Below are 15,466 nucleotides of genomic sequence, written 5' to 3' on the forward strand. Positions count from 1 at the left end.
ACTCTGCCACCAACTGCTTGGGCCCTAATAGAAACTTTCCATGGTAACTTCCAGAATCCCTTTCTACCCCCAGTTTTCGGCCTTTGGTTCTCCATACCATTCCTCCTTCCCAGAGCCGTGTCCCTTCCCAGCTCCTCACTCATCCCTCTGGGTCTGCGCCCACACTCCCTTATATGTGGAGAGATTCTTTCTTCTAATCCATGATGTCCTCCATCATTAATTCTACTTCTCTCTACCACCAGCAAAATATCTGCTTTTAGTAAAAGCCAGCTCTTTGATTTGGGTACTTGCCCTCACTTCTTCACTTCCACACCACAACATTTGTCCAGAAATTCTCCCCTTGCTGTCTTGCTTATCCCTCTTGACTGGATCTTTTCTATCACCATCCAACCATCCAATAGACTACATCTCCTGTCTTAAAAAAAAACAAGAGAAATGCAAATCAAAATCACATTGAGATGCCACCTCACGCCAGTTAGAATGGTGATCATTAAAAAATCAGGAGACAACAGATGCTGGAGAGGATGTGAAGAAATAGGAACACTTTCACACTGTTGGTGGGAGTGTAAATTAATTCAACCAGTGTGGAAGACAGTGTGGCGATTCCTCAAGGATCTAGAAATAGAAATACCATTTGACCCAGCAACCTTACTGGGTATATACCCAAAGTATTATAAATCATTCTATTATAAAGACACATGCACATGTACGTTTATTGAGGCACTGTTCACAATAGCAAAGACTTGGAACCAACCCAAATGCCCATCAATGATAGACTGGATAAAGAAAATGTGGCACATATACACCATGGAATACTATGCAGCCATAAAAAATGATGAGTTCGTGTCCTTTACAGGGACATGGATGAATCTGGAAACCGTCATTCTCAGCAAACTGACACAAGAACAGAACAAAACACTGCATGTTCTCACTCATAAGTGGGAGATGAACAATGAGAACACACAGTCACAGGGAGGGGAACATCACACACTTGGGTCTGGATGGTAGGGGTTAGGGGAGGAATAGCAAGGGGTGGGGATCTGGGGAGGGATAGCATTAGGAGAAATACCTAACATAGATGATGGGGCAATGGATGCAGCAAACCACTACCATGGCACATGTAACAAACCTACATGATCTGCACATGTACCCGAGAACTTAAAGTTAAATAAATAACAAAAACAAACAAACAAAAAACAAAAACTCTTTCTGGATCCCACTGTGCTCTCCTGCACCTCTATGAAACAAAAGCCTTTAAAAGAGTTGATTACACTTGCAGTCACAAACTGTTCTCCTTCCATTCTCTCTTGAATCCATTCCAGTCACATCTGTTCCTCCATCACTCACTTGGGGCTGTTATTCTCAAGGTCATTAATGATCTCTATATTGCTAAATCTAATGGTCAACTACAAGTCCTCATCTTAACTGACTGACTGGCAACTTCTCATTCTGTTGGTCACCTCCCTGAAACACTTTCCTTTCTTGGCTTCCAGTATACTACTCTTCTAGCATTCTTCCTATCTTGCTGGCTGCTGTGTCTCAGTCTCCTCTGCCTATGTGTTTCTCCTCCTCAATCTTTTAGCAATAAAGAGCCCTAGAGACCAGTCCTTAGATCTCTTTCATTTACACTCACTCCCTTGGTGGTCATATCTAGTCTTATGGTTTTATATCTATCTATCTATCTATCTATCTATCTATCTATCTATCTACCTACCTACCTACCTACCTACCTACCTACCTATCTACCTACCTACCTACCTACCTACCTATCTTTATCTAGCTGTCTATCTGCCTGCAGCCTGGGCTCTTCCCTGAGCTCCAGGCTCAAATGATCCAGTTGTCTAAGCAACATATATTCATCTCATACAATACAAATGTGAACTCCTGACTTCCCATCTCCCATCACCCAGTAAGACCAAACCTACTCCAATGTCAGTATTTCCCATGTCAATTAATGCCAACTTCATCCTGCCAGTTGTTCAGGGCAAAAACATTGGTGTCATCCTTGACATTTTTTTCTTCTTATTGTCCACATCCAATCTATCGGTAAAACCTATTGTCTCTACCTTCAAACTGAATCCAGCACCTAAATGCCTGTAATCTCTGTTGCTGTAATCACTGGAGTAACCTTACAATGAATCTCCCTGCTTCTACCGAAATCTATACCCCCAGTGTTCTATTTTTAGCACCATGACCTAAGTGATCCTTTTAAAGACATAAGTCAGATCTAAGCAGACCCCCTAACAGCTCCCCAACTTACTCAAAGTAAGAGCCAGCTTCCTTGCATTGAGCTACCAGGCCTTATACCATGTGGCCCTTTACCACTCTGGAGTCATCCTCTACCACTTTCTCCCTTTATTCCTTTATTACTGTGCTTTAGGTTCACTGGCTTCCTTGTTCCTTCTGATAGGCTGGGCATCCTCCAACCTCCAGGCATCTGCATTAGCTATAGTTTCTGACCAGAATGCTCTTCCTCATTTACCTACATGGTTTATTCTCATCACCTTGTAGTCCTTGCTCACATGTTAATTTCTTAGTGAGATCTGCCCTGAGCTCCTTATTTAAAACTCTATTCCCATTCAAGTCTTCTCTAATCCTGTTACCCTGATTTTTTGCATATATCTGGTCACCTTCTATATACTATGTTTTTATTTATACTTCTTTTCTATTCCTCCCAGGCATGCTTCTAACGTAAGCTCCTTGAGAAATCAGATCTTTTTTTTCTTCTTCTGTTCACGGCTGTATTCCCAGTGCCTATAAAAGTGCCTGGCATATCATAGGTGTTTAGTTTTTATTGAAGGAGTGAAGAATGGGTGAATGAATTCCATTCATTCTCCAGCTTGACAACCTCATTCTGATCCTTTAAACGTTTTAATGTACTTTTTAAAAATTATACAGGGGTTTCTCCCGTGAGTCAGCATTCTCTGACATGGCATGCTGTTGTTTGACGCTGTGCCTTTGTTCCTGTTGTACTCTCAGCCTGGGGAAGCCTGTCCACTCCCTACCTCCTTCCAGACTAGCACCTGCTCATCCTTTGGAACTCAACCTACATATCATCTCTCCTAGGAAGCTTTTCACGAACATTCCCCAAAACCAGATTAAGTGCCCTCCTATGTACTTTCACCTTATTGCTTTTAATGAGTTTTTACATGACTGTCTATCCCAGAGTTCATGAGCTTCATGAGACAAGGCCTGTGAATTGTTCACTGTTATCTCTCTAAGTGCCTGACATAGTGCCCAACACTTAGTAAGTACTTGAATATTTGAACTGTTGAATGCAAGACTCAGCTCAAAGTTGTTTTTATTGTGACCCTTTTAGGGACCTCCTCATCAACTAGTCTTCATTCCAGGCAGCATTCATTCCATGCAAATGAAAGGCAATGGAGGCTGGAACAGGCCACAGGACTAGAGCAGACTCTCAGGTGGGTTACCCTTAAAGATCTCAACAACAACAGGGAAAAGCCAGGGAGATTCTATCATCTGGTTTTGACATCTGCCATATTTAGCCGTGTGCTTTTGATAAATACTCCTAAAGGAAGGGGCACCATGGCACTCTAAAAGACAGTCCTTTTAGAGTTGTGGGCATACACTATATAGAAGCCATCAATGAATTTTGCCTGTGGGCCAAAAACGCATTAGACTCCTGGCCACTGCTTCTTATACTACCACCATGTCCTCATTGCTCCTCTGGGACCAACACACCATGGGACACCGTGATAAGAATTCAAGCCTGACCTTTACCTTCAATGCCCCTAAAACAATGCCCCTGTTCAAGTCCCTTTATCCACATTCTAGGGCAGGGCTGGGAGGAGTCATGTGGAATGCTGACCCATCTGAAATAAAATGTGATTTAAGCTTCTGTACCACATAAGAAGTACTTTTTAGGTCCTTTACTCTCTCTCTCTCTCATATGACACATTGAAAATGAAGAGGCAGAAACAGGTGGCTCTTTGCTTAAAGGTATAAAGTATATTTGGAGAATGCCCTGCTTCACATGCATGTTAATGGAAATGACAATGAAAGCCTTTTTCAGGGGATTGCGGAGGTTCAGAAACCTATGAACTCCTTTTTCTTGGAATGAGTATTCTTGTATAAACCAGTGCCTTCTGCTGAGGTGAGTTGAGACCTGGGATAGATTTCCTGGTTGAGTGGCATAAGTAATTTGAGGACAGAGTTTGGAGCATTTGTAGGAGTGGCACAGGACCCAGGATTGGCTGGACTGAAGGGAGTATCACTAGAACAGATTATTTAGGTACTGGGGGGCATCACGGAAGATCAGGCCTTCCTCCTCAGTAGAGGGAGGCTGAGCCTCAGGGTCCTCTGTTGTCTTCTCTGTTGTAGCGACCCACACGTGATCTTTGGTGACAGTTGGACTCTTCTCGGTGTTTTCTGTCCTGTCTTGGGTCACTCTCTTAGCCTTAGAAAGGAAAATGGATTCCTCATGCCTTCGATCTTTCATTTCAGGGTTAATCCAGTGCAGAAACAGCTTCATCTTGTTATCCAAGCGAACTTCTGGAGCTTCTGGAAGGATGGCACTCTTGTGAGTATGGACTGCCCTTACCAGATCCTGCAACACTTGGCCCTAGAAAGTGTGGCCCTGCAAAGGTTGCCCTGTAAAATATGGCCCTGAACTATTTAACCCTGAAAACTTTGGATCAGAAAAAATTTACCCCTTCAAATACTGTACTTGCAAAATTTTGGCCCAGTAAGTTGGCCCTTTAAGCTCTGGGTGCTCCAAGTTGGCATTCTCAGGAATCTTTGTTTGGTTGAGATTATTCAGCTTACTCTAACAGCTTTGTAAATTATTATCTGGTTCTTTTGCCCCAAGTAATCCTGGAGGATGCTCTTAGAACTCAGGGTAGGGGGAAGCTGGTGAAATAACCGTAGCCAGCCCTGAAAAGATGGAAATGGGTTTCTACAGATCCAAACGGATCCTTGCTAGTCCCTGCTCAAGGCAGCCATCTTAGCTAAACTGAAGTTTTACCTGAGAAAGATCCTGGAGATATATTTGGCCAGTTTTGAGCTCTGAAGTTCTTAGAAGTGCCCCTACTGCCCCTGAACCTTGGCAGAATGGGTTTTCTTTCTGGCTGGGGAGAGCTCCAATGCTGTACCCCCTTCTCTGTGATTCCAAGCTGCTTTGAACATAATCGAATGTCACTGAGTCATCTGTTTTCTCTCCTGAGGTAGGGACTTGTCCTCACTCTTGCAAATACCTGGTCTAAGAGGTTCAGGGCCCTCCAGACTGGGTTGTTCACTCTAGCCTCCAGCTGAACACAAAATACCTGGGCCTCTGTCATGCCCCCACTGGGTATGAGATCCCAGAAACCCAGTGGGCATGGGGTACTGCTCTGGAACAGAGCGTGTAGCTCTGCGGCACTGTCTTTGGTTCAACTGTAAGCTATTCTTTTAGGCCAACCCATTCTGGATCTGGGGCAATGACAGTTCCAGAGCATCCTCCAGGATTACTTGGGGCAAAAAGACCAAGTAAGAATAATTTGCAAAACTGTTAGAGTAAGTTGAATAAGCTCAACCAAACAGAGGGTACAGGATTGGAGCTTGCTAGTGGGATGGGGAGTTTCTGGAGCAACGTCTTTTCCTTGGTTTAGCAATCTTTAGACTCCTAAAGGATCCCTGAGTGGAGATATTCTTTGGGATGGTCGAAATTTCTTCCCTGGACTCCCTTGTCTTTGGGAACTTCCCAAATGTATCTCAAGGAATTCCTTTTTCAGGTAGATACTGAGTTTGGCCAAGATGGGTGCCTTGAGTGATTAGGGGCTGTGAGGATCTGTCTGCCTCTCTAGTGGTACCATCTCCATCAGCTTGTATTTCAGTCCAGAACACTTGTACATTATCTGCACAAGCCTCATTGGTGTCTTGAAAGCATGGCCCAGGGTTTATATATTGCTGTTCAGATGAGACTGAATCAGTGGCTCTGATGGGCTCAGTCTGTGATTGTGGATTGGTGAGTGACTGCCTGGACCGCAGCCCTGACAGAAAGGCCAAAACTTGTCTCAAGTTTCTCAATCCCTTTGTGGTACAGGCTCTGGGCAGCTCAGGATCATCAGTAACAGCATCTGGTAAGGCCTGTTGCTGCTGGTCAGGGCCTGTTGGTATTGAGAATGTCCCTTCCTGATCTGTGTAGGGGCCGATATGTGTCATTCCCAGGTCCAGGTGTTTGCTTTCTAGAGGACAGGGGCACCAAGTTGCTGCCCAGGCCCTTGGAATACCGCAGATCCAGTGATTTGCAGTCCCAGCAATGGCAGATGTGGGCAGGGACAATACCCTAGCAGATCTTCCCACATTTGTAATCTATGTGTAGCTCCCCACACATGATCTGTTTGCTCTGTGACATTACCTTGGCCTGAGGAAACAATTGTGGACTGGCCCTGCTGCCACAGTGGATTAGGGTAGGCCACTATTCCCACTGGCCTCTAGTGCTCCATGCTGGGGAGACTGTCCATAGGTCAGGGCTGTGCTGTTCCAGGGCAGGTCATCGGGTCACAGGAGCAACTGGATAGACTGCTGGATCTTTTGGATCAGGTCCCAGCAATGGTAAATCAACCCTCTATTTCAATTGCTCCTGGAGATGGAATCCTAGCAGCCTCTGGGCATGTGCTAGGAGAATGCTGCCTCCCTCTTGAAGACTGACATGGACTTCCCCAATCAAAGAGGTCCTAGATCTAGTGGGAAAGTCTGCAACATGTCCCAGGGCTTACATCATAAGATTTCCTGTGTCTACAGAGATCTCTGGACAACAGCTGGCAAACTCCACTGAACCTGGAGCTGCCTCTACAGCAGGTGCCACTCCAAGGCTTTCACTTAGCCTGAGTCAGATACAGGAAGTTGATCTAGGTTTCTCAGTGGTCAGATGGAGAATGTGGGGAAAAAGGTGGGGAAGGAGGGGAGGATTTTCAGTATAGAGATGAAGGAGAAATCATTGAAGAGAAAGGGCCAAGGGCTCCCTTGTTGTGGAAATCTCTAAAGGCAGACCAGGAACTTACCGAGAAAGAGAAACCACAGTAAGGTAGCTACAGATGTGGCACACCGAGGCCTCAGTGCATCCCCCAGGAAATGGACAGAGGCCACTTAGAAGCTCAAAGAGGGGAGAGGGTGAAGCTAGAGCCATGGGGTTTGGGATTTGTTCACAGGAATTTTTCTGCTCTGAGTCCATAGTGGATCCTTCAAAAACCCTGAAAGCTAGAGTGGACCAGCTAGCCTCCCATGAAACCCAGAGTCAAGGGGATGGAAGCTCATCTCTTCAACAGAGGCCTTAGAGATGGCATTCAGGGTGAAAGAAATGGCTGTTTGTCTGTCTGTTTTCCACCCTTTGGAATATTAGAAGCAGTGTGGCATAAGCTTCCACAGAAACTCCTCCACAGATCTTGGGAGCCCTCAATTGTGAAAATATGTGCATTAATATCCTTGCGCTTGAAGATTTCTCAGGACCTTTTGGACACTGCAGTAGCAGTTTAAAGGAATGCAGGGTCATAGGGTGTTGTTTTAGGTTTGGGACCTCTGGGTTCAGGGAAAGAAAGGGAATCTAGTATTCAAATTTGTCCTGACCTTGGTTCTCCAGGACAAATTGGGAGTTATTTTTCTTGCTCTCCAGCTGGCTCAGAGGAATTCCATGCTTCTCAAAGTTTGAAGACAGAGATCCCATGCCCTGGGACACAGCAGGGACTTGAGATCTCTGACCTCGCCGAAAGTGATCAGCCCAGGAATCTTGGATGCTGTCTGTACCAGCTGACTGGGTTGCTGACTCGGTTAAAGATTTCTGATCTGTTAATTGTGACAATGTTGTTGTTACAGATGCCAGTGAATGCTCTTTGGATTTCTCGGTACCCAGATCCTGACTCTGCTCAAAAGATGCACTAGATGTGGACAAAGCCTCTAGGCAAGAGGAGCCCTGTGATGGCCCCAGTGAAGTCAGGGAGATCAGGCTGTTCTCATTCACCAGCAATTGCTGAATCTCCAGAGCCATAGCATTGCAGATTTGGCAGCAGGGATCTGCACACAGGATTCGCCGCACACTTCCTTCCTGAGGAAGCCAGCCCTGACTGGGAAGAGAAACATGACAAACATTAGTGATAGAGTGACATCTGGCTTCTCAGAAGAGTGTGGGACAGGGTTGGCACTGTCCTTTCCTAGACCTGAAAATCCTGGGGCCTACACTCTCTTATTGTCTATCTCTCTGCTTTTCTTCCTAAGAAAATGCCATTTGGAGGCCAGACACAGTGGCTAACACTTGTAATCCCAACACTTTGGAAGGCTGAGATGGGTGGATCACCTGATGTCAGAAGTTCGAGATCAGCCTGGCCAACATTGTGAAACCCTTTCTCCACTAAAAATATAAAAATTAACCAGGCATGGTGGCACATAACTGTAGTCCTAGCTACTCAGGAGGCAGAGGTAGGAGAATCACTTGAACCTGGGAGGTGGAGGTTGCAGTGAGCCGAGATCGTGCCATTGCACTCCAGCCCAGCAACAAGAGTGAAACTGTCTCAAAAATAAAATAAAAATAAAAAATAAAAAGCAAGAAAAGAGAAGAAAAAAAATGCCATTTGGCAAGGTGAGCTGGGTTGAAGGTCTGGAGCTTGTTGGGCAAGGCCTCAGAAAACCCATGGCAGGGCACAGCCCTCAGAGAGGGCTGGGACCTGGGGTCAGTTCTCTGTTGATCATGTTGAAAAGCTGAACTAGGAGAAACGAGCCAGGTGGTTAGCTGATGGTGCATCACCAGGAACATCACCAATTAGAACCCAGACCAATTTCATTTGAGGCTAAGAAAGCCAAAGCCTGGTATTTGAGCTTGAAGTTCATGTAGGACCTCTGCATTCTGAGGGCTATTTGGTATCCCTGCTGGTGTACCCAACAACTTTTGGGAATCAATCCTGTTCTCGAGAATTATTAAGAAGAAAAGATGATAGGCTGCCATCTGAGGGCTGTCTCCCTAATGACAGAACCAGAGGAGGTAATGTCAGCAGAGTCCAGTCAGACTCAGAGGAGAGAGAACAAAGAGAGTAAGAAAGGGATGACTTCTTTATCCAAAATTCCCCTTGACTGAATAACTTATCTCATGGCTGAATGCAACCCCATGTAGAGTCTTTTATGAATTATGCACTAGTACATGCCTGAATTCCAGAACTACTGTGACCGTAGCCCAAAGCAGAATTGGGTGACTCTTATTCCCTCCTGAGATGTCTGGCCCAGCCCCCATGTCCTGTCAACTCTGTCAACTAGTGAACCAGCCTCCACTGTGTATGTCTCCCTCCCAGCCATTATCCCTCTTCTCATCTCTACCCCAAGGCAAGCTGAGAAATTATCACAGACCAGGCTTGCAGCTGGGAGACTGCAAAGAACAAGAGATTACCTTTTCATGAGAAAGAGCAGCTTCCACAACTTCTCGGCTTCTTCCTGGGAAGTTCTCCTAGCTGAGGAAACAGGAGATAGTGTTATGTGGAACAGGAGAGGATTCAGGGACATCCTATAAAAAGTTGAAGGCCTTTTATCGAGAGGATACTGAAACCTCCAAGAGTCAGAACACAAAGTCACATCTGTGTACAACTTAACCATTTACAATGTGTTGTTCCAGATTTGTCTCATTTGTTCTGCACCATCATACTGGGAGTGAGGAAGGATCATCAGATGCCCATTTTGTGGAGAACAAGACTGAGAGTTGAAGTGACTTCTGCAGGGTTGTAAAACTAGTAAATGACTCAGTTGAGGACTTCTGCCCTACTTCCTCATTCTTAATTCTCAGGAGGAAAAGATAGAGAATTTTTTTAATCCCTTGATTTTCCACCCAAGGAAGTGTTTCATGAGAAACTGTCCCATTGGGGTACTAGAGCCTGCAGTGGTTAGAGCACCTGGCTCTTAGCACAGGGGTCATAGAGGGCCAGGATCCATGGGAACCTTATCCACAGTGGAAGTGAATCAGAGGAGAGACTGGGACTTTACCTTTTGATGTTGTATCTCTAGACTTTTGTTTGACTCTTCGGTGACACTTAAAGACAAAAACATTAAACATAAAGCTGCTACCCCATTTTTCCCCATATCTAAAATGAAACGAAACTCATCAATATTTCCCAGTCTTTTTCTGTGTTTCAATTTTATATACTCTTCTACCTTTCCTTTCTAGATCCTTTTCACCCCAATACTTTCCTTATTTGCTTATTTCTGACTCACTTTCAGGCTCTTCCATACTCCATGCCTCCCACCCCCATTCCTTTGATAAGTTCTGTGGGGACTTTAGGATGGGACAGAAGGAAAAGTGGAACAGATTAAAGAATGGATGGGTCTAGAAGCCAAAGGAGTTCAGCCATCAAGTGGCTCTAAATGACCCCAACTGAAATAATTACCCAGATTGGGAGCTCTTCTGGTATCCAGTGAGGAAACCCCCTTAAAAAAGCAAGGAGTAAGACTAACAAGGGAAAGCTGGGGGATAAAATCTTGTTTGAAGCATATCAATTTAGCCATGGCGATAGTGGTTCCCTACCCGGCAACAGCTCCTGTTAGGTCCCAACCTTAATTTTTGGCGGCTCTTTTTCACTTGCCAAATAATTAATGCAATAATGCAGATGGATCCATAGGTGTATAAGGGATATCCAGCATCCCACAAAACAAAGGTAGGACTCAACATGATCTAAACCTCACTAGCCATCCCTCTCCCTAGTCTTTCACTGTCTTGAAACCTAATGCCTCCAGATTCTACACCTTGTCATTTCTGCCTCACAGAAGAGGGATCCAAACCACCAGATTGCATCACAAAGCCCTCCTGTTCCGCAAGACAGGGATAGCATCACAGACCTTTGTCTGTTTTTAGAGAGGCTTACTGTGGCGATTCAATGTTCACATGGGGGTGTCTGGTGTTCTGTATGGGCTACAGAGCCTGGGGCAAAAGATGCCAAGGTCAGGGGCAGCATGTACCTTTCCATGTTCTCTCTACTCTCTATACCCTTATGGCTCAACTCTCTCCTTTACTACAATGGCCTGACACCTATCCCTAGATAACTGAGTCTCTATGCACACTATATGTCCTATAAGAGAGATAGTGGATAGATCAGAGGAACTCTATGAACTGTACTGGGAAGATGACAAAAACCAACCAACCTGAGGATAGATAGGGCAGGCATCATATTGTTAAATCTTGGAAACATATTTTTAATGTCACCAACAATGATATATGGTCAGTATTGAGAGGTTCAGAAAGAGGACAGTATATGATGTATCAAGGACAGGACAAAGCTGTTCTTTTAAATAACTTTCTGAGAGTTAAAGAAGGAATCCTACCAGTTTGTGTGGTCCAGCCTTAGACGGGTGAGCAGAGATTGTAAGCACTACCTTTCATGGAGGCACATGAATGAGGCTTACTTCTGGAGCTCCATACAAGGCTTGATTTTCCAGAATTGCTTCTACAGATGTCATACCATCTATCCTGTTCATGGAGATGAATTATTGGGAAGACTTTTGATTAAGGTTCACACACTTGTGATTCTTCAGTTGAATCCACCATGGTTGGAATGTTTGCCTGAAAGAGTGTTTTATGAAAATCTGAATTTGAATAACTTTAGGCAGAGCAGGATTTATCCCCATTCAACCCTGGTACCTATCACTCCTGTGCCCACTGATTCTCACATTAATGTTAACTTCATGACTCCTGACAATATTACGGCATGCCTCCAACACCCTAGGATTTCTGAATTTCTTTGAGAAGTTCTTGCCCTGTTAAGAGTGGTTGGTCTTAGGCTCAAAGTCTCTGAGAAGGGGCAGTGGCTCACACCTGTAATCCCAGCACTTTGGGAGGCTGTGGTGGGTCGATCACCTGAGGTCAGGAGTTTGAGACCAGCCTGGCCAACATGGTGAAACCCCATCCCTACTAAAAATACAAAAAATTAGCCAAGTGTGGTGACAGGTGCCTGTAATCCCAGATACTCAGGAGGCTGAGGCAGGAGAATCACTTGAACCCAAGAGGTGGAGGTTGCAGTGAGCCAAGATCATACCACTATACTGCAGCCAGGGAGACGGAGACTCTGCCTCACAAAGTCTCTGAAAAGGGTATTTGATCCTTCCTCCAGCATTTGTTCCTCCACCTGGTAGGAATAGTGAACACTCAGTAAGTGCTTAACCCTAAGTTGGGCAGTGTCGAGGGCACAAAGACATTTGAGTTGTGTTGCCTACCTGCTCTCAAGATTCTTGAAAATCTGGTTTCAAAGACAAGGCATTCACAAGAAGCAAAAGCCAACCTTTTGCTGGGGAAGGGGCTGGAGAAGAGGGAAATAGATTGTTAATGTTTAATGGGTACAGAAGCTTCCGTTTGGGGTGATGAATACAACCATCTTATTCATAAGTGAATGCCCTTAATGGTGCTGAATTGTACACTTAAAAATAATGAAAATGGTAAATTTTATGTTAAGTATATCTTACCATAACTTAAAAACAACCAAAAAATTCATTAGCACAAGGGCTTCTTTTTGAACTAAGCTATAAGGGAAAATATTCTGAAAATGATTTGACAAACAAATGGATTAGTGAACGTTTTTCTCTCCTTTAAATTTTTTATTTCCATAGGTTATTGGGGAACAGGTGGTGTTTGATTACATAAGTTCTTTAGTAGTGATTTGTAAGATTTTGATGCACCCATCCCCCGAGCAGTATACACTGCACCCTATTTGTAGTTTTATCCCTCACCCCCCTCCCATCCTTCCCCCAAATCCTGAAAGTCCATTGTATTTTTCTTACGCCTTTGTGTCCTCATAGCTTAACAGCAACATATCAGTGAGAACATACAATGTTTGGTTTTCCATTCCTGAGTTACCTCACTTTAAATAATAGTTTCCAATCTCATCCAGGTCACTGCGAATTCCATTAATTCATTACTTTTTATGGCTGACTAGTACTCCATCAAATATAAATATACTACAGTTTATTCACTCGTTGATTGCTGGGCATTTGGGCTGGTTCCTTCCACGTTTTCGCAATTGCGAATTGTGCTGCCATAAACTTGCGTGTGCAAGTATCTTTTTCGAATAATGACTTCTTTTCCTCTGGGTAGATACTCAGTAGTGGGATTACTGGATCATATGGTAGTTCTACTTTCAATTATTTAAGGAATCTTCACACTTTTTCTGTAGTGGCTGTACTAGTTTACATTCCCACCAGCAGTGTAGAAGTGTTCCCTGGTCACCACATCCATGCCAACATCTACTGTGTTTTGATTTTTTTATTATGGCCATTCTTGCAGGAGTAAAGTGCATTGCAGTTTTAATTTGCATTAGTGAACATTTTTCTTAAATGTCCTACTTATACCTACAAAAGGAAAATAGATCTTCAATATTAAGGATAATTTAAGAAGAGTCCTACCTGAAAATGGGATGAATTTGAGCTATTTCAACATCTTTCCTGAACTTGCAAATTCCATAATACAGGAATGAGAAAAGTTTTTCAACCAAAGAGCACTGAATGAAAGGTTAACAAAAATCAGTTATCAAGCAGCTTGAGTCAGCTCCTTAGTAGCAGGTCATCAACATACCTGCAAAGATCCTTCATTACTTTTATTACTCCTACTTAACCAACTGCTGCTGCCCTCTATGCACTGTAACAGTTCTATCACCCTTTAGCCTGACCTCTTGCTCACGGCAGAATCACCACATTCTGCAAATCCTGCACCTGCTCCTGCCAGTGCACTACTTACCTCACAGATAACCCACAGCTTCTGACCTTCCACCAAGCCATTAAAACCATCTGCTGCAAACTCCTCTCCAGCAATTCACCTGACCCTTGCTCCTCTGCCTCAGAGCTGAGGAATTAGGGCCAAGGGCTGAGCTAAAAATGGTCTCATGCCCTTTTGCAAGTTAGGCCTTGAGCATAGGTTTATTTACTGGTTTGGGACTCATTGACAAGGGTGCTTGTGGGGACAGGACAGTGGGATCAGTGTCTTCCTAAACAAGGGCACATTCATGTAATGAACACAGCTAAGCCTGGCATTTCTCACGATGTGGGTATGGGTCATCACATTTGCCCTTCCTGCCTCATGGTTGAGAGTGAACAGCAAACAAGGGAAATGAAGTACATGAAAAGTCCCTGCAGGTGCTGGAGAGCTACACAACTATCAAGGATTCTTCTTCATGTGTTTCTAGAAAACTTGCTTTAAGTCAGACCCTGCTTTCATTATAATGCTGCAGAGCCAGAATGATTGCAATAGAATTTCTTCAAGAAATTGTTCATGGCTACCAATTCGTATGTACTATGGATCCTGTCGCCTTGTAAAGAAAAATGTAACTGACACATGCCACTGATGTGAGTCTTGTCCCTTCACACAAGCCTTACAAAAGAGCTTTGATGTGTTGCATACACAGAAAATATTAGTGAACACCTTAAATGTACCAAGGTGCTGGGGACAGAGATGCATAGTTGTTGCGACTCAGCAGCAACACTTCTATAGATGAGCACCTTTGTTGATGCTCAAGAGCTAGAATCTCCAGGGAGTTGGTTAGGAAGCCCCAGAGTAGTGTCAGGCAGCAAAACCACCGGAGCTCACACAGCTGAGCGGGAGTCTGGCAAGTAGCAGTAGATGGCAGCTAGAGGCACTAGAGGGCAGCACCTGCCCACCCAATACTCCTAGTCTTGTGACGTCTCTGCCCTGGTAGGCACTTTGAATGATTACCTTCTCCAGTGGCTCTCAATCACGGCCTTACATTAGAATCACTGGGGGCTTGTTAAAAATATAGATTTCCTGGTTTCACTTCAGACTAATGAATCAGAATCTCTAGAGGCAGAGTCCAGCAACCTCTATATTAAATAAGTATCAAAAATAATCCTTAAGCAAGAAGGCACTGAGCTATGGATTTGTATTTGAGACTCTAATGAAACTATGTCCCTCCCCCACACTCAAAATTTGATTGAATTTCAGAGGCATTGACTCCACTTATGAAAACCGTGGAGAACTCAAAGAGCCTAGTTAAGAAATTTGAATACAATTTATGCCAAGCCAAAGACTATCATCACTCAGAGGTGGGGAGCCTCAGCAAGGACAGGGTCCTTCATGCCACAAAAGCCAAAATAGACAAATGGGATCTAATTAAGAGCTTCTGCACAGCAAAAGAAACAATCATTAGAGTGAACTGCAACCAACAGAATGGGAAAAAATTTTTGCAAGCTACCCATCTGACAAAGGGCTAACATCCAGAATCTACAAAGAGCTAACACAAATATACAAGAAAAAACCCCATCAAAAAGTGAGCAGAAGATATGAACAGACATTTTTCAAAAGAAGACATTTATGTGACCTACAAACATGAAAAAATGCTCATCATCACTGGTTATTAGAGAAATGCAAATCAAAACCACATTGAGATACCATCTCATGCCAGTTAGATGATCTCTCTCTATCATTATAAAATCAGGAGACAACAGATGCTGGAGAAGATGTGGAGAAATAGGAATGCTTTTACACTGTTGGTGGGAGTGTAAA

General features: G+C 44.0%; 1 protein-coding gene across 1 annotated transcript; it reads right to left on the bottom strand.

Annotated features, from left to right (window-relative positions):
* Positions 1–4,234: 4,234 nt before the first annotated feature.
* On the bottom strand, positions 4,235–10,648 carry SPATA31F3 (SPATA31 subfamily F member 3). The gene is made up of 5 exons (XM_074395004.1): positions 10,493–10,648; positions 9,955–10,000; positions 9,368–9,428; positions 7,564–8,057; positions 4,235–4,521 (listed from the first exon to the last, which is right to left on the bottom strand). The coding sequence occupies exons 1-5, from the start codon at positions 10,634–10,636 to the stop codon at positions 4,235–4,237; spliced, it is 1,032 nt and encodes a 343-aa protein (XP_074251105.1). The 5' UTR covers positions 10,637–10,648.
* Between the last annotated feature and the right edge of the window lie 4,818 nt (positions 10,649–15,466).

The sequence above is a fragment of the Saimiri boliviensis genome, chromosome 2 (genome assembly GCF_048565385.1).
Source record: "Saimiri boliviensis isolate mSaiBol1 chromosome 2, mSaiBol1.pri, whole genome shotgun sequence".
In the NCBI taxonomy this organism is placed as follows: Eukaryota; Metazoa; Chordata; class Mammalia; order Primates; family Cebidae; genus Saimiri; species Saimiri boliviensis.